Source organism: Macaca mulatta, chromosome 15 (assembly GCF_049350105.2).
Source record: "Macaca mulatta isolate MMU2019108-1 chromosome 15, T2T-MMU8v2.0, whole genome shotgun sequence".
In the NCBI taxonomy this organism is placed as follows: domain Eukaryota; kingdom Metazoa; phylum Chordata; class Mammalia; order Primates; family Cercopithecidae; genus Macaca; species Macaca mulatta.
Window position 1 is genome coordinate 8,454,112 of NC_133420.1, and position 21,237 is coordinate 8,475,348.

Here is a 21,237-nt window from a genome sequence, read left to right on the forward strand (position 1 = left end):
ACCGCTATTTTTTTTGTATTTTTAGTAGAGACGGGGTTTCACTACATTGGTCAGGCTGGTCTCAAGCTCCTTACCTCGTGATCCACCTGCCTCGGCCTCCCAAAGTGCTGGGATTACAGGCATGCGCTACCGCGCCTGGCTGGCAGGTCCCTTATATCACGAAGCCAGTATCTGGTTGAAGCTAAAAGGTAACTGGATGAATCAAGGCAGAATGCAAGGCTTCTTGCCATAAGAAGGTTTTGGAACTTGTTGGTCTGCCTGGGGCCTTCCTGACCCCTGTGGCTCCACCCCCTTGTTGGAGCAGAAGAGATGTACAGGTGGCAAAGCATGATGGGGCGCCAGGTACATTTGGGTCAGCATTTGCCAAGAATGGCCTTGCTCCTGTGTTTTTGTTGGTACTGCCACCTTGTAGAGGTGCCCAGCTGGTGGTGGAGCATAGGGCTTTCTGTCCTCTCCTTTCTGTGAAATCATGGGCCCCTGTGCCCGGGCCTCCCTGCTCCGGTTCCTGGACTCCTGCCATCTGAGGTGCTTGAGGGCTTGCTTATTTGTTTGTTTGTATTTTTAGTAGAAATGGAGTTTCACCATGTTGGCCAGGTTGGTCTCAAACTCCTGGCCGTAAGTGACCCACCCGCCTCAGCCTCCTGAAGTGCTGGGATTACAAGCATGAGCTACCATGCTCGGCGAAGATCCTTAAGAGCTCATTTATTTATTTATTTTGAGACAGAGTCTCATTCTGTTGCCCAGGCTGGTGTGTAATGGCATGATTTCCCCTCACTGCAACCTCCACCTCCTGGGTTCAAGCAATTCTCCCTGCCTCAGCCTCCCAAGTAGCTGGGATTGCAGGTGCCCGCCACCACGCCTGGCTATTTTTATTTTTATTTTTTGGTAAAGATGGAGTTTCGCCATGTTGGCCATGCTGGTCTTGAACTCCTGACCTCAGGTAATCCACCCATCTGAGCCTCCCGAAGTGCTGAGATTATAGGTGTGAGCCACCGTGCCGAGAGCTCTTTTAAAGAGAAAGTGTCACATTTTGGGCCATTCACCTGTTGATGGTTTAAATTGTGAGTCTTCTGGCCACGGCTGATTGAGCTCCCAGTGGAGACAGGACCTGTGTGTGTGACTGGAGGCTCGGACCCTGTTGTGTCTGTGCTGTTGGCTGTCTGCGTCTGGCACCAGCCTGTGGCTGTTCCCTGAGAGTCAGTTCGCAGGCTGCCTCCTCGCGGGGCCTTCGGAGCCTTGTGTTGGGAAGACGGGGCTTGGAACATGCCCCGCCCCCCTCCTTGCTGCAGGCCCCCAAGGTACTGAGTTCGTCAGAAGTTAACGAGGTGTTGTGGGGACAACTTCTCCAGCCACTTGGAAAAGTGTCCTGCTGAGGGTGCGGTGATGTTCAGAAGTTGCCGGCTGGGTCTTTCTGAGTGTGGCTTGTTAACCAGCTGCAGCATTTCCCAGAGCGCCCAGTGGACTCGGGTGTGATCTGCAGAGGCGGCTGCTGATTGGGCCTGGAGTCTGGGGCAGAGGGAGTGCCCTCGGTGCACCTGTGAGGACCTGGGGCTCCGAGTCGGTACCTGGGAGCTGTGGGGCTCGGGGGCGGGACGTCCTTAGCCTCTGTGTGAGCACTGACCGAGATGAGGCAGAGATACATCTGTGCGGGGTGCCTGGCCCCTGCAGGAGTGTTGAGGGTTGTAGCTATCACCTGTCATGTGGCAGAAGGAAGACGAATCTACCATAAGCGGCTGAGGGGATGCCCTCCCTGTGCCATGCGTCCCTGCAGCCCTGGCCTGACAATCCTACAGGGAGCAAAATGTGCAAAGGGGCACCTGTGTGAGCCTGCGGGTCCACGGTGCCACCCACCCCCATCTGCCCACACCATAGGACGGAGCCCTGGGTGCACTGACCAGGCCCTTGCTGGGGTAGGAGGCAAGGGTCAAGCACGGTGGCTCTGTGGGCTGTGGACTTACGGACAGATGTGCTGCACGCCCACGCTCTGCTCTTAGCTCTGCTTCCACTCTGTCCCGGCAACAGACCTGGGGGCGCCCTGCAGTCCTCCGCGTTTGTGGTTGGGCGCGGGCAGAGAACATGGATGAGATAACCAAGGGGATGGTCTGAGAGCTGCGGCCCTGCTGGCCCCTTGTCCTGGCTTGGCATGGCTGGGTGGGAGAGCGGTAAGGCCAGGCCTGACTCCTTGGCTGGGGTGTTTTGTGCGTTTGGTTCTCAGCAGGCCGGCCAAGAGGAGATGAAGCAGACAGATGGGTGCTGGGTGGGCCCGCCGCAGCTTTGTTTTAAGAAGTGCACGGTCGGCGGAGTTCCAGGGCCTGACCCTGAGGCTGTGTCCCTCTGAGATCATGGTGTCCCCTTCCCTGTAAAGGGCCAGGTGCTGTCCTCACTCACTGCCCCTCTGAAGAGAGTCCCCTGCCTGAGTCGTGGCTCTCCTGCCCTTCCCAGCCCTGTGGGAGACCCTGACTACGTGGCAGTGGCCTGGGGTTGGGAGGGCCTGACCCGTGTCTGTGGGGCTGGCTTCCTCGTTCCCACCGTGTGCAGAGGAGGGTCAGGCCTCCTTACATCCCTCATGAGGGTCCCACAGGGGTAGAGAGGCGGGTGGGGACAGAGCTTGGAAGGGGTGATAGGGTGTGGCCAGAAGGCTGTGGGGCGTCATGGCAGGAAGGGAAACCTTCTGAGAAGCCACTCTCCCAGGGCCGTCAGGCTATGGAGAAGCACAGGCCCTGGGTTCAGAAAGCAGGAGGCGTATGAGGTCTTAGGTCTGGAAGGCACTTGGGGGATGCAGAGTGGGGAGAACTGTGGGGTACAGGGGACAGTCACGGGAGAGGCGCTGCTGGCAGCTGCAACCTGCGCAGTACGTCTGGGGCCATGCCCCAGGACAGCCCAACCAGTCTGCTGAAGCGCCCGGGGACAGGGCTGGGTCTGTAGACAGGCGGCCAGGCAGCTGTGGGAGAGCAGGTGCGCTGTGCATGGGGGGCTCACGGCGCTGGGCAGAGTCCCCTGGGGAGTAGGCGCCAGGGCTGGCTGTGCCTGCTCGGGTGGGGCCCATGATGCCCAGCTGCCATCTCCAGGGTGACAGGGGGCCCCCAACCCCCGACTTCTCCCCTAGCTCCACAGAAGGAAGCAGTTGGCTCCGTCTGTCACTGAAGGCAGCCCTGCCCGGACAGATCCAGTTTCCCGAGTCCTGGAGGGTGGCCCCAGGGTGGCCGCTGGTCACCACGTGGGCCAGGGAGGCCCCTTTGGCCGCCTGAGGACAGGTGCTCTGTTGGCTGGGTTAGTTTTGGGTGTGGGGGTGGCAGGCTGGGGTCCTTTCTCACAGTCTCAGCTCCCTCCTGCCACAGCCAATCACAGCACCACTCCCAGCATTATCCCGAGAATTCTGGGGCCGTGGGGTGCTGGCGGTGAGTCTGGCGTGGATGTCCAGCTTTGTTCAAGCTGGCTCTGGCCTTCTCTGCCTGGGTGAGCTTGTGCCCCTTAACCTCTGAGCGTCCCCTCCACCTATGGAAGATGGGGCTCATCTGACCCCCACTGATGCAGGACAGAGTCCAGGAGACGGGCTGGAGTGCCGCAGTGGGGGCCACCCAGTCAGGGACATGGGGACCCTCAGGGTACAGAGGCCCAGGGCTATGGAAATCCCAGGGCTGGAGACCCCTGGGGAATGGGAGCCCCTGGGAAAGGCCTCCCCTAGCTTCCTCCAGCACCCCCACCCCTGGTTCCAGTGCTCCTGTCTTCCACCCTTTAGCTGGCAGGCCTGGCTGAGCCTCTGCAGAGCTGTGTAGCCTGTCCGTCCCTGCCACCGCTCCTCCCGACCCATGCTATAGCCGCAGTGGCCTTGGTAAGCCGTCCTCCCAGCCCTGCCTGTTTGCCGAAAGCTGGGACTCCTCCTTCCTGGACCCCCCAAATAAGGGCTTTGTGTTCTGGGGTCAAACCAGGCTGGAGATGCCCCCATGGTCCAGCCGCTGCCCCTTGGCTGGTCTGCCCCAGGGTGTGGCGTTGGGGATGGCACCCCTCTGTCCTCCCTCTGTGGAGTGCCTGAAGGCTGTGCTGCTGTGCGGGCCAGGTGGTGTGCCCGCTCCTGCCCCTCTAGGTCCCTGCCCCCCAGGAGGGCCATGGAATGGCGGGAGGGGTCAGGGAGGCTGCTGCCGGCTTTTCTGGGTGTTTTCTTTGGTGGCAACTTTACAGATTTGCATTCCTTCCCCGCTTGTCCACAGCCCTGAAACGGTCCAGGACTCAGCATCTTTTCTGATAAATTCTCAGCTGGGCCAGCCTAAAAGGAGCTGCATTTCTGCTTTTCATTCAGGTCCTCCTGTGCCCTATGGAGAGAAAGGCGGAATCCAGGGACCTTGGGAGGGGTTCGGGGGAGCACCCACAGCTTCTGGGCCAGAGGTGTGCCTGCCTGGGGCCACACAGCAACGGTGAGGATAGGTAGGACTCGGGCCACCTCACCAACATCCCTTCCATGTCCAGCACAGAGCCCCTCCTGGATAGGGCATGAGTGGGACCCAGGGAGGGGGCTAGTCAGTGTTCGGGGAGCCTGTGTGTGTGTGTGTCAGGGGCTTGCTCTGACATCCAGGCTGTAGTGCAGCAGTGCGATCACAGCTGACTGTGTCCTCAAGCTCCCAGGCTCAAGTGATCCTCCCAACCTCAGCCTCCTGAGTAGCTGGGATTCTAGGTGCACCACCAGGCCTGGCTAATTTTTTAAAATTTTCATAGAATCAGAGACTGACTATGTTGCCCAGGCTGGTTTTGAACTCCTGGCTTCAGGGGATCCTCCTGTCTCTCCCAAGGTGCTCGGATCACAGGCCTGAGCCACTGTGCATGGCCTGGGTCCTTGAGGATCTCACCAGACCCGCTCACTGCTGAGTTTTTTGCTTGGCGTTCGAGGACTTTTGTGGTTTGTCTGAGTTTCCTCTCTGGGCAGTTTCAGATCCTCTTGTGTCTAAGGCAGGCTGTCTGCTCACTCCGACTTTCACCCGACTGGCAAGGGTGGCCTCTGCCTCTCTCTCTGCTGGGCCGGGCAGGCAGCGCCTGTGGGCTCTATAGCATGGGCTTCGTGGGCAGCTGAGTGGGAGACCCGGGGAGGGAGGTGGGCCCCAGGGAGGATCTCTGAGCCTCCGCCGCCTCCTTTGGGAGATGGAGCTCCATCCCTGTCCTGTGGTGCCCGGGGGAGAGCAGCAGTAGCACATCTGGCTCCCCAGGCCTGTCCCCAAAGGACCCACAGCTTCCCTGCCAAGGTCCCAGGGACGGAGTGTGTTTGCTGAGGATGAGACTGCTGCTGTGACAGGCAGCTAATGGCCGGGCTGCCTTCCTGAGGGGGCCTTGCCCACACGGCAAAGAGCCCCTCAGAGCGAAGCAGCTGCCAGCAGGCTGTGTGGGAGCCCCTCACCACAGGAGGACTGAGTGGTAAAATTAGTTCTCCTGCCCTGTCTCCCACCCTTTAGCTGGCAGGCCTGGTTGAGCTCCTATACATGCTCACAGACCCTTCAGGTTCACGTTCTAGCACACTGGCTTCCAGCCCCGCCAGTGTCCAGGGTCCCTGTGAGCCCTGGCGTGGGCCCCCGCTCCCCGAGAAGAGGAGCAAGAGTTTACCCCCAGGAGACCACACCCTCTTCTGCTGCACATTCCCGCAGGGCAGGTACGAGGGGCGAAGGAGGGATAGCAACACAAAGGTTTCATGTGTCTAGACTTTAAGGCACTGGGGTCTCTGGCACTGCTGCCTTCCTCCAGCCCAACTCACTCCACCTGAGTCCATCTGCCCCACCCCTGCCCCACTTCCTCACGGGAGTCTCCTCAGCTTCCTCCCCATCCCATGAAGGTGGAGAGCGGGTGCAAGGCAGAACCCTGGACCCCACAGTTGCTGTGAGGACACAGCATGCAGTGTGTGTGTTGAGGAACAGGGTGCTGGGGGCCTGGGGAGAAGGGAGGTGCGCCCTCTTCCCTCTGAGAAGCTTCCGCGGGCAGGGGCAGCTCTGGGCTGGCCCGTTTCTTCCAGACTCCACTCATTTTCACCCCTCATGTTATCATGAAGCAAATTCCAGACACGTGTAATTCATAGAACTTTCAGTCCAAATCTCTGAAAGATGAGGACTTTTGAAAGGTTATAACTACAATGCCACCGCACCCTCGATACTAACTCTGGTTCCAGAAATACAGCCAGTGTTGAATCAGTGCCCCTTGGCTCCTCCAGCAGGCTCTGCCAGCACACCAGCCCAAGGCACACAGCCTCCAGTGCCCAGCTTTGCTTCACACCCAGTGCCACTGCCTACACCAGCCGTGGGGCCCAGGCCACTCCTTCCTGAACTGTGAAACGGAGCCCTCTTTGGCCACCCGCCCACCCTCCCTCTTGGTGACACAGTGGGCTGAGCGAGGGACTGAACCCTTTACAGCTGATGCAAGGCTGCCCGTAGTTTGAACCTGTGTATCTGCAGAAGACTGGGTTTGATTTGTGATGTCATCTCAGACCCTGGGGTAGGGGTGCGTGTAGGAGAGACACCTCCAGCCCCTCGGGAAAGGCTCCCCTAGCAGGTTTGACTTTCTGAAGTCCAGAAAGTTGACAGTCACGACAGGAGTAGAGGCAGGTGACACGGAGTGGTCAGACTCCGGCCTGGGGGGATAGGGATGTAACAGTGAGGGGCTGGTCCCTGGCATCCAGACATGATCCTTCTGTTTACTTTGTTTCTGGGAGCTGGGAGAAGTAAAGACCATGTTTGTTTTGGGCAGATGTGTTCTGAACGTCCAACACTGCCGGCCACGCTCCCAGTGTTACCTCTGTTCATCCACGTGGCACCCTGGAGTGATGCAAGGTCCTCCTCCCTTTGCTGCGGCCCCGGGTGACTTGGGATCTAGGGGCACCTCCTTTTCTCCCCAGCCAAGGGGGCCCATGGTCACCCCCAGTTCTAGCCGCTGGCTAGGACGTCCCAGCCCCCAGAATGTCCTTGCGTGAGTGAAGCTGTGGCCTGTGGGGGGCATGACTTTCATGCCTGCCCGTGGGCTATGGTGGGAAGCACGGCAGATGACGGCCTTACTGAGCTCTCCACACAAACCATCTCTTCACTCCACAGCGAGGTCAGCCGGGGGTGGCGAGCCGGGCCGTGGATCCGGGTGTGCCGACACCCAGGCGCTCCATGCCTCCCTCGCAGGGCCTCTGTGTCTGGTGTGCGGACCCCGTAGTGGCCCCCTACCGCCTTTCTGCATGGCCTCTGTGGCTGGTGTGTGGACCCTGTGGGGGCCCTGTAGTCAGCCCTTTCGGAGTCTCCACTGAACCTTGGGTTCTGGAGGGGCCTTGTGGCTGGCGGCTGGTCCTGCCCTGGGCTGCCTTTGTGTCCTTGCTGGCCGTTGGGGGTGGGGGAAGCAGGAGCGCCTCGTTCCGTAACTGCCCAGCGTCCTCTTGCTGTGTGGCCGCCTGCAGGCTGAGGAGCCCGGGGTAGGAAGCCCAGGGTCTTGATCCTAGGCTGTGCCTCCACTGCCCACTGCTGAGTGCTTCGTGTCCCAAAGCCTCGGCGCTCAGGTGGCACTCCGGAGGTAACACTCCGGAGGTGAAGGAGGAAGGGGCCTCGGCTTAGTCGTCTGTACATGTGCGCAATCATTCTGACCTTGCAGGTTTGTTGTGGGGATTGCGGGGGTCTCGGCATCAGTGAGCTGAAGGGTTTGTGGCCCTGGCCGACCACCTGTGCAGTTTGTGGTGTTTTCTCCACTGTCTGCTCCCACCCCACCTCACCCTGCAGAGGAGCCGCCGACATCTGGGCCAGAGGGCGGAGGTGGGGTGAGCGTGGTGTGAAAGCACCTGGCTGTCCTGCTTGTGCGTCCTCTGGGGTGCTCAGAAGCTGGGGTAGGGTGATCCCACCACCGTCCTTCTCTTGTTGGAACCTCCACGTCGATTTGTACCTTAGTCCATCACTGATTTTCAGCTGGCCTGGCCGGTGTCTGTTTCATTGTAATTTCTTTGTGGAAGCCTCAGTTGCCTTTCACATCTCAGGATGGGGCCCTGAGCTCCCCGCACAGACGTGGAAGGTGCGTGGGCTCTGGTCGGGAAGCTCTTTGCCTCATCTCCTTTCCACCGCCCCAGGGGAGGTCTTTCAAGGCGGTCTGCAGGTCGCCCTGGTTCTTTCCAGCGTCCGTGTGGGGCTCCCTCACACAGATGCCTTCGGGTTTCTTCATCTTCTCTGTCTGGACAGTGGAGACACTGAGGGTGGCAGAGCTAGGCGCTGGCTGAGGTTTTTGTCTGTCCACCCACTGCACTTGGAGGGAAGGCGTCTGCGGACGGGACTGGCCTTCAGCCCCAGAGGGGATGATGTGGTGTGAACGTGCCGCGGACGGGGACCTGAGGCACTGAGCCCATCTCAGCGGTCCCTCCCCGCAGGACTCTGGGAGTCGAACACTCTCCCACAGGGAGGGTCACCCTGGGCTCTCACCTGACTCGTCTTCTGGTCTCGTCTTGCCCGGCGTGGTCCTTACCAGGTGGTGGGTCTCGGTACCTGGTAGCGGAGAGGGCTTGAAGGGGATGCCACTCCTTTGCCCTCTGGCTGCCCTCCCTCCCCGCCCCTCCCACTGGCCGGTGCCAGGCTGCCTGGGGGCTCTGCTTCTGTGCTGAGGGCTTGTTGGGGAGGCAGGGCCACTTGTCATGGCATCATGTTGTCCTCAAGTTTTTGCAAAAATCTGAGTGTGTGTGGGGTCGGTGTCTCAGAGGGCAGGTTGGTGTTCCAGGAGAGGTGAGGTGAGGTCACCATACCTCGCCACCAGGGGTAGGGCAGTCGCCTGCCAGTGTGTGCCAGGGGTTTTTTACACTGCACCCCTCAGCTTCCAGGTCTTGTTGGGGTCGGTGTGTTTCTGCCAGGTAGCAGAGCTGGAGGCGAGCTGCACCCTCAGGGCCTGTAGTGACCACTGGCATTCAGTGAGCACATGCTGGCACCAGGCGCAGCCCTAGAGCTTTAACCACATTGGCCGGGATTTCCCTGGCAGCACCAGGAGGGCTCCTGGGCTGGGCCTCGGGTGGCTCTGCAGTGGCTGGTGGGCTTGTGCCAACCAGAGCCCAGGGCGCCCCTCCCTCTGCCTTGCTCAAGCTCACAGTCCATGGCTGGGCGGGGCTGCCTTCCCCACCCAGGACGAGGCCTGCACTCCCGTGTCCATGGCCGGAGCTGGGCTCCTACTCAGCCTCTGGTTTGGAACAGTGGGCGGGTGGCTGGAAGTAGGTGGCTTGAAGGGCCTCGTCTGGCCAGGCGTTGTGTCCCAATGGCAGGAGAAGCAGGCCCCCATGTTGAGCTGTGACCGTCTATCCTCATGCTTGGAGGAAGCTGGCCTGCAGCCGGGGAGCCTTCGTTTGTCCCATGACCACTCCCACACCCCCAAAGGTCAGTTTCAGCCCCATTTCCTGGCCCCTGGGCCTGTGCAGCAGCAGTGGCTACTGGGAATTTCCTCCCATGACTGACACCTGGGAGCCGACATCTGGGCCCTGGGAGGCGGCAGCAGCACAGCCTGGGCCTTCTGTCGGTGCTGCCCGGCAGTCTCAGCGGAGCTGCGTGTGGTGCTTGGTGCCCGTCACTGGCGTGAGCTCTCTCTGTGCCTGACTCCTCCACCCTCAGGAGCCTCGTGGGGAAGTGGAAGGACCAGGTCGTGTGGCTGGCCCCGGCGTCTGTGCTGCCTGGGGCCCAGCAGAACGGGTGTTCTGGGAGGTACCTGTAGACCTTGGGAGGGCAAGAGCCTGCTGCTGTCCAGGCATTGAGGGAGGGCTGCAAGTCACAGGAGACAGGACGCAGGTCTCAGGACTCGGTCACTCTGGGTCGCCCCAGGCCCCACCAGCCAGGGTGGGGCTGGACTCACTTTCACTCTGAGTCACGTGGAGCTCCTGGGAGGTTTTGAGCAGACCAGTGACCTGATCTGACTTGGTTTTAACAGGATCGCCCTGTGGTACGGGCTAGGCGGTCCTTGCGGGGCAGAGCAGGGAGCCCTGCTGGGAGGGCTTCATGGAAATCCTAGCAAGTGGTGGTAGTGAGGGGCAGTGCCGCCACCCTCTGGCCTGGGGCAGCAGGAAGAGAGGCGTTTGGGGGACCCCAGGTTTGTGCCCAGCACAGCAGCTCTGTGACTGGGGTGAAGACACAGAAACCGGCGCAGCTGCCCTCCCCACCAGGGTTGCGGCCTGGGGCTGTGAGCAGCGGCTTGGTGAGATGGAGGGGCATGAAGGCACCCGCTCACCCCAGGAGGGCGTGGAAGAGGTTGGGTATGAGGGGCTTCCCTGGATGAGACCTTGGCACAGGTGGACGCTCCTGGAGTTGAGACACGTTCTCTCGTGCAGGCATGCTTGGTGGGTGAGCTGTGTTGCGTGTAGCTTTGAAGCCCTTTCCACTCTGGGGTGGGGTGGGAGGAAGTGAGGTTGCCATGCAGGGTGCTGACAACATTGAACATCCAGCTTGGGGAGGGGCTCCCGGTTTGCAGCATTTGCCCATTGCTGGGGTGTAACTGCCAACCGGGGCAGATTTCAGGAGATCAACCAGATGTCAGCCAGCTCACAGACTTCCCCTAGTCTTGACTGTCTGCCCCGAGCATCTACAAGTGGCTGGTTCTGGGGCCGGAGCCGGCTCCTCCCATGGCAGAGCTGCTGCCTGGGCTCCGAGGGGAGCCTGCAGCCCTGACCTGTCTGTCAGTTATACGAGCGCAGGAAAGGCTCAAATGGCAGCAAGGGACGAGGCTGAAGTTGAAGTCCCAGGGGCTGGGTTAGAGCTCTTCACGTCTGCCCCACACCTTTACAGGTAGACCCGGGGCTACACCGCAGGGCCCTGGCCATGGTTGGAGGCCTGCATACATTCTCCACTCTGCAGCGTTCCTGTGGGTGCTCTCGACTGTCTGTGCCCACCTGGGACACGCAGGGTGGCGGTGGCCTCTTCCTGCCAGCCCTGCCTGTGGCCAGCCAGTCGGGGCCAGGGAAGCCCCAGCATCTTGCATGTACAGAGCTCCCCGTGGTCAGCTGGGGTGTGGAGGTCGGCAGGGTCTGAGCCGCCGCTCCCACCTCTCTGATTGGCCAAGAGTCAGGACGGGTCACAACCACGCTGCCATCACAAACCTGGGCTTTTGTTCTCCCGGTTACGATAGAACCTCACTGCTTGGCCTCGCTCGGGGGTGCCACCTCCCCGCACCGTGTTTGGGTCTGCAAACGTCTGTGTTGTGCCGGCCCCACTTCCCGTGGCTGTATTGGGCCCACATCGTGGCTGTCCACGCATGGGTCACTCTTCAGAACATTGTCGTGGCCAAGCTGTCAGAGCCCAGTAGCAACTAGTCGGCCCCCACGAGTGGTTGGTTGGTGGGCAGAAGGCTGCCAGTGGCTGAGTCCCTTGGCACACCTGCCTCCCAGCGTGTGCCCCAAGCGCCCACCTGGGAGCAAATGGCATGTGCCTGAGCTCCCTCCACCGCCCAGGCCTTCCCTCCCGGGCCTGAGAGCAGTGGTTGGAGAGTCGTCCTGAGCTGGTGGTGCTTGGCTTGAGCAGCTTTCCCGACAGCCACTCACCTGGGTGGCTGGGCAACGGGGGTGAGTGAGTGGAGCAGGCCCTGCTGGGGCTTGACAGGTGCCCTCCAGAGCCTGCCGTGGCTGGGAGAGGTGGGGGTCCCCAAGGTGACTGGCCTGCCTCTCTGTTGTGCGTCCTCACTGCAGTTGTCGCCTGGTTGGGCCCGGAAATGGGACGTCGCGCCTCCTCGGGGAGTGTAGAAGCAGCCAGGGCCTCTCCAAGCCGCTGCTGTGACAGAAAGTGAGCGAGCTGCCAGAGGATGTCCACCACCACGACCGTCGCCCCCGCGGGGATCCCGGCAGCCCCGGGGCCTGTGAACCCACCGCCCCCGGAGGTCTCCAACCCCAGCAAGCCCGGCCGCAAGACCAACCAGCTGCAGTACATGCAGAATGTGGTGGTGAAGACGCTCTGGAAACACCAGTTCGCCTGGCCCTTCTACCAGCCCGTGGACGCAATCAAACTGAACCTGCCGGTGCGTAGCTGCTGCCTCCCCAAGAGCCACGTTCTGCTGCTGCTGTCCTCTGTCCCCCTCGTGCTGCCCCCACTCCTGGAAAGACTGCCATTCTGGCCTTAGGAAGGTGCTGCTAAGCTGGGGACAGCCTGTGCCTCAGGAAGCCCACAGCACGAAGGCACACAGCGGTCACGTGGGCGTGGGAGAGTCGAGGGCGGCTGCCCCAGGTGCAGGAAATAGGGAGAAGCCACGCGCGTCTGGGAGGAAAGCAGGTGGACGGTGATGGGGCTTAGGAGTCGAGGTTCACTGGGGCCTTCTTCTGCCTCACTGGCTCCTGCAGGATGGCCCATCTGCCAGCTTGGCGAGCCCACTTGGAGTTAGAGGCAGAGATGTTGAGGCCTGCCTTCCGGATGATGGTGCCCTCAGCTGCATGCTCGTTTTTGACCTGGGCCCAAATAGACAAACCCTGAGCATTGCAGAGGAAGCCCTGGGCTGGTGCTTGGTGGCCTGGGCTCTAGGCTCTGCGAGGCCCTGGTCACCTGCAGGTTTAGACCCCGGAAGGTTTGGCCCCATCTCCAGTATGTAGACCTGTCCTGGGGTCTGCCCTAGCCCTGTGGGCTCCCCTCTGCACATGCTTGGGGTCCGGAGAGAGGTTAGGCAGGAGTTTGGAGCTGGCCAAGTGCCCACCTCACCACAGCCCACTGCTGTCAGAGATCAGAAAGTGCCTCTGGGCCAGCCCCAGTCCTCAGTCCACTTGGGAAGGCCAGGCTGTATCCTCTTGGGAATTGCGAAAATAATTATGTAGAATCTTTCGGTAATGCCTCTGAAAATCTCTTTCCTAGGATTATCATAAAATAATAAAAAACCCAATGGATATGGGGACTATTAAGAAGAGACTAGAAAATAATTATTATTGGAGTGCAAGCGAGTGTATGCAGGACTTCAACACCATGTTTACAAATTGTTACATTTATAACAAGGTAAGACGCCGGCCCAGAATGCCGCTTGCAGTCAGGATTCGGGTGCTGTGTGGCGCGGATCCCCCGGCCATTCTTGCCAGTGCCAGGTGGACCTGGGCGCTTTGCAGCAGCTCTTGGGCAGGCTCAAAGCACATCACCTGGCCGGGTGCCATGGCTCACACCTGTAATCCCAGCACTTTGGGAGGCCGAGGTGGGCGGATCTCTTGAGCTCAGGAGTTTGAGATCAACCTGTGCAACATGATGAAACCCCATCTCTACTAAAAATACAAAAAAATTAGCCGGGTGTGATGGCACCTGTAATCCCAGCTACTTGGAAGGCTAAGGCAGGAGAATCAGTTAAACCTGGGAGGTGGAGGTTGCAGTGAGCCGAAATCGTGCCACTACACTCCAGCCTGGGTGACAGAGCAAGATTTCGTCTGGAAAAAAAAAAAAATGTATATGTATGTATGTATACGTATGTGTGTATATGTTATATATATTCATTTAGTTCTCTCCTGTGCTGCCAAATGTTAAATTTTAAGTATTTTTTTGAGCTACAACTAATAATGTCCTTTGCAAGCACACAGCTCCTTTCCTGACCTGGACTCTCTGTGTCTTCAGCCCACAGATGACATTGTGCTAATGGCCCAAGCCTTAGAGAAAATTTTTCTACAAAAAGTGGCCCAGATGCCCCAAGAGGAAGTTGAATTATTACCCCCTGCTCCAAAGGGCAAAGGCCGGAAGCCGTCTGCGGGAGTCCAGAGCGCAGGTACAGGGAGCCAGGGTGGGCAAGGGGCGGGGCCTCTGTGCAGCGGCCCACCGATGGATGGGCTGGGACGCGAGTCCCTTAGCCATCTGAGCTGTTTCCCGTCTGTCGTGAAGAGCTCATGGGTGCTGGGTCTTGGCTGAGTGTGGCCTGTGGGTGATGTTGGAGGGGCAGCTAGCCCAGGGATACAGAAGATATTAATGCTGGAGCTGCTTTTGAGCCCACTCTGGGGAGGAGCTCATGGTCTGGGAGGATCGCCTGTCCCTGCTCTTCACCTCCCAAATCCTGCTCCCCCTTCCAGCTCCAGCCCTGAAGTCACTTCTTCCATGACGCCTGGGGCCTGTGCCCCTCCTAGGACTTTGTCTCTTCAGCACTCATTTTATTCTCTGTGACCTGAGAGTCACTGTCACCTGCCTGGCTCCCTGGTCAAGTAAGACCGCCTCTTCTTGTTGGGGAGCACGGTGGTGATTAGTGCTGTGAGCCCTGGGATCCCACCTGGCCTGGAAACCCGGCCCGCAGGCGTGTCCAGATGGAAAGGCTGACCGAGCGGGATGGTCAGTGCCGTGTGCTGTCCCGTGTTGCAGATGGGAGAGGCTGGGGGCTTAAGTACGGCCACAGCCTTGGTCACTCAGCTAGTTACCGAGGGAACCGAGTTCGGTACCAGCTTTCTGTGACTCCAGGGTGGCCCTTGACTGCCAGGCCATGGGACTGCCCTGGCTTCCTTGTTCTGCCTCCTATGGTCTGTGGCGGGGTCTCCCCTTCATGCGGGGAGCCCTCAGCCAAGATGAGCCAGGGCAGTCCTGCCCCCAAGATGCAGGGTCGGGGGCATCTCAGCACGGAGGGCTCTTCTGGCTGGGGGTTTGGCAGCACAGAGCTGGCCCCCATGTTCTGGCTGGAGGGGTGGCACTGGAAGCTTCTGGAAATACCAGTAGAGCCCGGCATGCCAAATGTCCCTTCCTTGTCTTGAAGGTACGCAGCAAGTGGCGGCCGTGTCCTCTGTCTCCCCAGCGACCCCCTTTCAGAGCGTGCCCCCCACTGTCTCCCAGACGCCTGTCATCGCTGCCACCCCTGTACCAACCATCACTGCAAACGTCACGTCGGTCCCAGTCCCCCCAGCTGCCGCCCCACCTCCTCCTGCCACACCCATCGTCCCTGTGGTCCCTCCTACGCCGCCTGTCGTCAAGGTGAGCACCCTGAGTCCGGACGGCTGGGGCGTCCGAGCCCAGCCAGGGTTCCTGAGGTCAGGGCAGGAGCGGCGGGCGGGGGGCTCCCGTCTTTCCCTGAGTGCCGGCTCCTGGGAGTGGCTCTCTCCGCGCCCTGGGAGGTCAGGCCGTTGTTCCTGACGCAGATGAGGAGACCTAGGCCTGGGGAGCTGAAGGTCACACAGCTGGTAAGGGAGGGCCTGGCTGAACTTGAACCCCAGCTTCTCTGGCCAGAAGCCCTGGCCAAGGGCTCGGTCAAGGTGGGGAAGGTGTGGGAGAGAAGCAAAGGTCGGGGGGTCCCAGTCCTCCCCTGCTCACAGCCAGGAGTGTGGTGCCAGCTGTACTCACCTGGGTGCATTGTGAGGTGCCGGCACCCAAGCCGGCCCCGCCTGTGGGCTCCACATGGGAGCATGGGGACCCGCCTATCCTGCGCCCCACTTGGCTGGGAGCTTTTCACAGTGGGCCGTGTTGGTCTCGGCAGGGAGTGGGTGCTCCCTGCAAGATTTGGGGCTAGCGAGGCCTGGTGAGTCTCCTGCTTTGGGCAGGGCCCGTGCCAGGCACTTATGTGTATTATCTTCTTCGATTTGATCCTCACAGCAACCCTCTGGGCAGACAGTATTTCCCCCATCTTACAGATGAGGAAGCGGGCGCTCAAAGGGGTTAAATGGCTCGCCCAAGGTAAAACGCCACCTCCGTTGCTTCCCCTCCCCGTGGCCTTCACTGCCTGCACTTATGGGTGGCCCCCGGCCAAGCCGCCTCCCCCAGCGGGGGCTGTTTCTGGAGCATGTCCCATTTGCCACGGCCAGATGAGTCCGTCCCTGCTCCCACCCGCCCTCTGCGGCACGCGCCTGGCGCTTGGCAGCCCGTGGGCGCCTGTCAAGTGTTGTGGATAGCCGGCTCCGGCCCCTGCCAGTCCGAGGGTGGCGGCTTGGCTGGGCAGTGACTGTGGGTGGCTCTCTAGACGGCAGGTGCCGTGGGCTGGCTCCTCTCCCGCTGGGCTAAGATTAGAAGCCGGCTGAGCTGGTCTCAGGGTGCACACTGAGCCCTGGCCCCGGAACGCTGAGGTGATGCCCATGGGTGCTGGGTGCTGAGGCCCTTGCAGGCTGCCCAGAGAGACCTGCACACCCCCAGGGGGCCTGGACATTAAACATGAGTGTCTGCCTGGTGCCTGGCTCCGCCCCCAGGACACACCCGTGGAAGGCTCTGTGGGTCGTCTCCCTCCTCTCCTTGCTTGAAATAGCCTTCAGTGGCTCCGATTGCCGCCGGGATGGAGTCCAGACTCGCCCACTCACCCCCTGAAGTCCCTTGTTCCCAGAGCTGCTGTGGCTGCTTCATGCCTCCTGGTTGGGCTGCCCCTGCCCTGTGTCCGGAATGCTCTCCTGCCTCCTCCTTGTCCCGCAAAACTTGTGTTTGTCTGCGGAGCCCCCGCTGTCAGGCCCTTGTCTGGAACTTTCCTGCTGGTCTCTAAAAGCAGGGAGTTCCCAGGTCTCTGCAACGCCGAGGTCCCCGGGTCCTGGCCTGGGTGCTTGTTAGGTGTCTGGTGAATTGCATGCAGCACCTCACACGGCTTGGGGTGTGAGGGGCTAGCCCACCCGGGACCCCTGAGCCCTCGGGGCTAAGGGAGAGAGGGGTCTCCCCACGCCCAGGTGAGGGCGGGTTTCAGAGTTGAGCCTGAGGGAGAGTCCCAGCCTCACCACTGCCAGCTGTGTGACCTTGGGCCAGTGACATGGCCCCTGAGCCTTGGTGTCCTCTCCTGTGGGGCCGTGCATGTGGCTGCTTAGCCCAGCGCCAGGCAGGCAGGCAGACAGTGCCCCAGAAACGTGGTTGCAGCGACATGCGTCTTCGGGGCGGCGGCCTGGTTTCCGGGGCTCACTGGTTATTTCACTGTCGCAGAAAAAGGGCGTGAAGCGGAAAGCAGACACAACCACTCCCACGACGTCGGCCATCACTGCCAGCCGGAGTGAGTCACCCCCGCCGTTGTCAGACCCCAAGCAGGCCAAAGTGGTGGCCCGGCGGGAGAGTGGTGGCCGCCCCATCAAGCCTCCCAAGAAGGACCTGGAGGACGGCGAGGTGCCCCAGCACGCAGGCAAGAAGGGCAAGCTGTCAGAGCACCTGCGCTACTGCGACAGCATCCTCAGGGAGATGCTGTCCAAGAAGCACGCGGCCTACGCCTGGCCCTTCTACAAGCCGGTGGACGCCGAGGCCCTGGAGCTGCACGACTACCACGACATCATCAAGCACCCGATGGACCTCAGCACTGTGAAAGTATGTGGCTGTGCGGCAGGCCCTGCTCTGCCCACGTCCTGCGGATCTGCCGTGGGTGCTAATGTCTTGTGCCGGCTGAGTGGGGCCTCTCGGGGAGCAGGGTCTCGCCTGCTGGAGAAGCGCACCCTCCGGGCTGGCCCCTGCGGCCCTGGCTGTGGCTGGCAGGGCCCAGTGAGAAAGGTGTGCCCTGCCCGTGGGTCCCGGAGTCTGTGGCTCTGTTGTTGTTTATTCCCATCAACCCCATTTGGTGATTTAATTGATTTCCTTCCCAACTCCCATTCTGTATCATCAGGTCAGGGGGCCCCTAGATCTGGGCCACTCTCACAGTTGGCTCAAGTTTTAAAGCTATACTTTGCCTCCCTCAAGCCCTGGATACAGGCGCCTCACAGCAGACCGGAGTGAGGCGGCCGGTGGGGATGGCCTGGCTTCTGTCCCTTAAGTGCCTCCAAGCCCCACCCCCTCACCAGACGGAAGCGGGCCCTGGGCGGGTGGCAGAGCTGAGACTGAGAGCCTGACCTCCCCCATGCCCGTCTTCTCGAGGCGGCAGCCTCTGCCTGGGCTCTTGTGTGCCTCGCAGCAGGTCAGAGTGAGTCTGGTCCCGGTGGGGGGTGGCGGGGTGGGTGGGGAGTGGCATTTGAGCTGCGCCGCCCCAAGGCAGGGTGAGCTCCACCAGGTCTTGCCTGAGCGCCTTTCCAAACTTCTGGCTGGCACCTGGTCTCCCTCTGGGAGAGCTCTGAGCCAGCTCCCAGGGACATGCAGGCGGTGGAGGTGTGGCCAGCCTCCTCCGCCAACTGCTGGTGGCCCTGGGAAGAGCTGCTGGGAGCCCTGTTGGGCAGTTTTTTGTTTTCATCCTGGAAAGCCAGTTGCAGTTATTCTCCACCCCCTGCACCAGGATCCCCTGATGAAAGCCTTTTCTTCCCTGGTTGACTGGATCTCGGCCGGGACAGACCTGGCTGGCTCAGGCCCCAGTGCCGGGTGCACAGTCAGGCGAAAGCGATGAGCGCGGCTGCCTGGCTTCACTGCCGTGGGTGGGGAAGCTGAGGGCCGGAGCCACGTGGCTCAGAAGCTGCCAGGAGCGTCGGCTCCAGGGTTTGTGTGCCTGTACCACAGCACAGTAAGAGGAATTTCTGGAACATCATTGGGGGTTCCAGCGTTTGTGCCAGACTGAAGCTCAGCTTAATTCCGTTTTGGTCGAAGGGTCTGATTTGCCCTTGAAACCATAATAAAGAAGCTCTAGAAAACCAGTTCACTTTAAAGTTGTGATCTGCTTTGTTCGGAGCTTCCCACCTCTGTCTGTCCTGGCGTGAGGAGAAGCCAGGTGCCGTGGCAGCACCTGCTGCCTGCGAGTGTGGCCCAGACGCCGCGGGGAAGGGGCATGAATCAGCAAGAGAGGCCTCAGGACCTGTAGATTTTACAGATGGAGCTTTTGGGGATGGTTTGCCCCGGCACATGCTAAAACAGAAAAACAAGCTTTTCTCCCAACATCAGAGGCTTTCAGGTCCCTCTGTGCTCCCGGGTTCTTTCTGCCAGCCCTTCTTTCTGGATGGGTCTCATGTCCGAGTGCACAGGGTACAGGCCGTGAATTGGCGGGCGCCCTCTGCGGGTTAGGACCCAGCCCCTCCATCTCACTGGCACCTGGGTGAATGCAGCCTGGACCCCATGGAGCGGTCGGGGTAGATTCGCCCTGCCCTTGCGTGTGTCCTCCCTCGAGGTCCCCGACAAGGTCCCTCTCCTTGAAGCTGTCCCGGGATGGGAAACCCACTCCCTCCGGCACAGTGTGACCTCTTTTTGCCCCAACTGGTGTGTTCCTAGTGGCCACCTTGGAAACATCCGTCGACGGTCCTGCCTCTGGCCGCTCCCTGGCCAAGCCACCTGCACCTCCCAGCTCTGGGGACTGACTGCCCCTCCTCACCCCTGCCACCTGGGACTGTCTGCCCAGGCCTTGGCCTCAGTTCTCCACTTGCCAAAGCCAGGTGGGACCTGCGGTGGGTTTTGCTCTAGGGTCTCTGTGTGGCCGAGTAAACGTGGGTGGGTGTCGGCCCACACGCCCCCATTGCCTCCACTGCTGTGGGGTTCAGTAACTGCCGCTGGACACAACATGGAGTCCCTTAGGTCCAGCTAGGCCCCTGGGATACCGGGGTGCTTCTGTAAGACGCAAGCTGGCTAACAGCTACTGGCTTCCTCAAGGGAGAAATAACATTTCCTTGTGTAGACTGAGCAGGCCCCTGTCGTTGGTGGAATCTGACTTTGCCGCAGCCTCACGCCGCCCCGGGGCTGCCGATGGCATGTCGGCGTGTGAAGATTTACCCACTTTGTGTGAAGGGACGCTCTGGACAAGGAAGGGGCTAAGGGACACCCGCGGGAACCCGGGATTTCTCGTTGAGCGCCTTTTTCTTCCAACCGGGAGATCTGTCTCTGGAGTCCCAGACCCTCCCTGCCAAGCCATCGAGTCATCCTCTCATGTCCTTACTTAGAGCTTCCTTGTATGAGGTGCCGGAGAGCTGGGGTGTCCTGCTGGCCAGGCCGGTAGGCACTGTCCTGGAGCTGGCAGTGGCTCCTGCTCCGGTGTTCATCTCGTGGGGTGTGGCAGAGAGTCCTGAGGCCACAGGCCATGCTCACTTACCCCTGTCGCTGTGTGTTGCAGAGGAAGATGGATGGCCGAGAGTACCCAGACGCACAGGGCTTTGCTGCTGATGTCCGGCTGATGTTCTCGAATTGCTACAAATACAATCCCCCAGACCACGAGGTGGTGGCCATGGCCCGGAAGCTCCAGGTAACCCGAGGTTGGGCACAGGTGGGGCGGCTCAGCTCGGCGCTGTGGGCATCCTGGCCTCGGTGTGGGGTGGGTGCCCAGGTAATTGTCCAGCTGAGGAAGGCCTCAGCCTCATTCCCTCAACACATTTTTCCCGAGTGCCAACCAGGTCCTGCCAGGCTCTGAGCTGGGTTCCAGGAGCTGCCGCTGGGGCAGGGCAGCTGGTGAGCAGGCGGGACTGCTGGGACTCCGTGGGGGTGTCGCAGCAGTGAGCCTTTCCCACCGGGGGCTGGCGCATGTACCAGGTGGGAGGGCAGATGCCCTTTCTCCTGTGGCTTCACCGACTATAGTTTCCAGCAAGTCTCTGTGGCAAGGAGAGGCTTGGACACTAGCCTGACAGTGCAGCCGGTGGATGAATTAGATGACAGTGGCTTGTGTAGCATTTTGCTTTTCTGACAACAGAAGTAAAAGGCGGATTGGAGAAGATGCAGGAAGCAGTGGGATGTCTTAAGGGAAAACAGGAGTGTCTTGGTCTGGCTCTCAGCACAGGGACTTTGTGAACATGCACAGACCTCACAGAGATATTTGTGTGTGTGTGGACATCTGTGCGTGTGTGGACCTGTGTGCGTGCACGTGTGTGCGTGTGTGGACCTGTGTGCGTGCACGTGTGTGCGTGTGTGGACCTGTGTGCATGCTCCTGCCTGCATGTACATTTTTCTGCCAAAGTCCAGGTCCTGCACACGTATTTTGGTGTGGGTGGATGCGCCAGAATCTATTCTTACCTTTTCTAATTGTGATCGCAGGTGGTTTGCTTTTATCAATAACAGCACCCCTATTATAAATGTTATTTAATCAAAGGACTTGATTTTGGGAGGAAAGGGGAGAATTATGGGTACGTGTTCTCTTCCAGCGTGCTTTTCCTTTTCACGGGACCCAGAATGTTGTGTAAGATGTTCACAGTCCTTGCACAGACTGTTTTGAAATCCCCGAGCAGCCCGTGGTATTATTGCGGATGACACAGGACCCATAAAAGGGGCAGAGAGAGAAACTCGTTCCCGCCCTGCGGGTCCTGCTGCCTTTCCCACCCTCCCGTGCACAGGGCCTGCCCAAGGTCCTCTCCCAGGCACTGCTGCCATTGCCACCCTTTCTCTGCACTGGGTCCTGCGGGGGATGATGGCAGAGTGGTCCTGGAGGTCCCATTACATCCAGAGGAAGCCATCAGAACCCCGGTTTTATACCGAGACCTTGCTCACTGTGTCTTGAACCCAAAAGACCTCGCAAAGCCCAGTCTTCTGGAGCCTGGTAAATGCTGGGTTGAGTTTAACGAGGGAGCTGAGCATAGAGGATGGAAAC

General features: G+C 60.3%; 2 protein-coding genes across 19 annotated transcripts in view; one reads left to right on the forward strand and one right to left on the reverse strand.

Moving 5' to 3' along the window:
- Positions 1 to 21,237, forward strand: part of BRD3 (bromodomain containing 3) — a 109,115-nt gene that overhangs the window by 74,318 nt on the left and 13,560 nt on the right. For 14 of the 18 annotated variants that reach the window (XR_013404619.1, XM_077965422.1, XM_077965421.1 and 11 more), the window contains 6 exon segments: positions 11,636 to 11,961; positions 12,783 to 12,920; positions 13,521 to 13,668; positions 14,635 to 14,849; positions 16,761 to 17,132; positions 19,777 to 19,905. Coding sequence is in view for 17 of the 18 variants with exons in the window: in XM_077965422.1 (XP_077821548.1) it covers positions 11,749 to 11,961; positions 12,783 to 12,920; positions 13,521 to 13,668; positions 14,635 to 14,849; positions 16,761 to 17,132; positions 19,777 to 19,905 (1,215 nt within the window). In the remaining variant the exon portion in view is untranslated. 18 annotated transcript variants of the gene reach the window in all.
- LOC144334974 (uncharacterized) lies at positions 6,374 to 10,934 on the reverse strand. Its single transcript, XM_077967205.1, has 3 exons — positions 10,732 to 10,934; positions 8,409 to 8,471; positions 6,374 to 8,163 (listed from the first exon to the last, which is right to left on the reverse strand). Exons 1-3 carry the CDS (start codon positions 10,772 to 10,774, stop codon positions 7,901 to 7,903), a joined length of 369 nt encoding a protein of 122 aa, XP_077823331.1. The 5' UTR covers positions 10,775 to 10,934; the 3' UTR covers positions 6,374 to 7,900.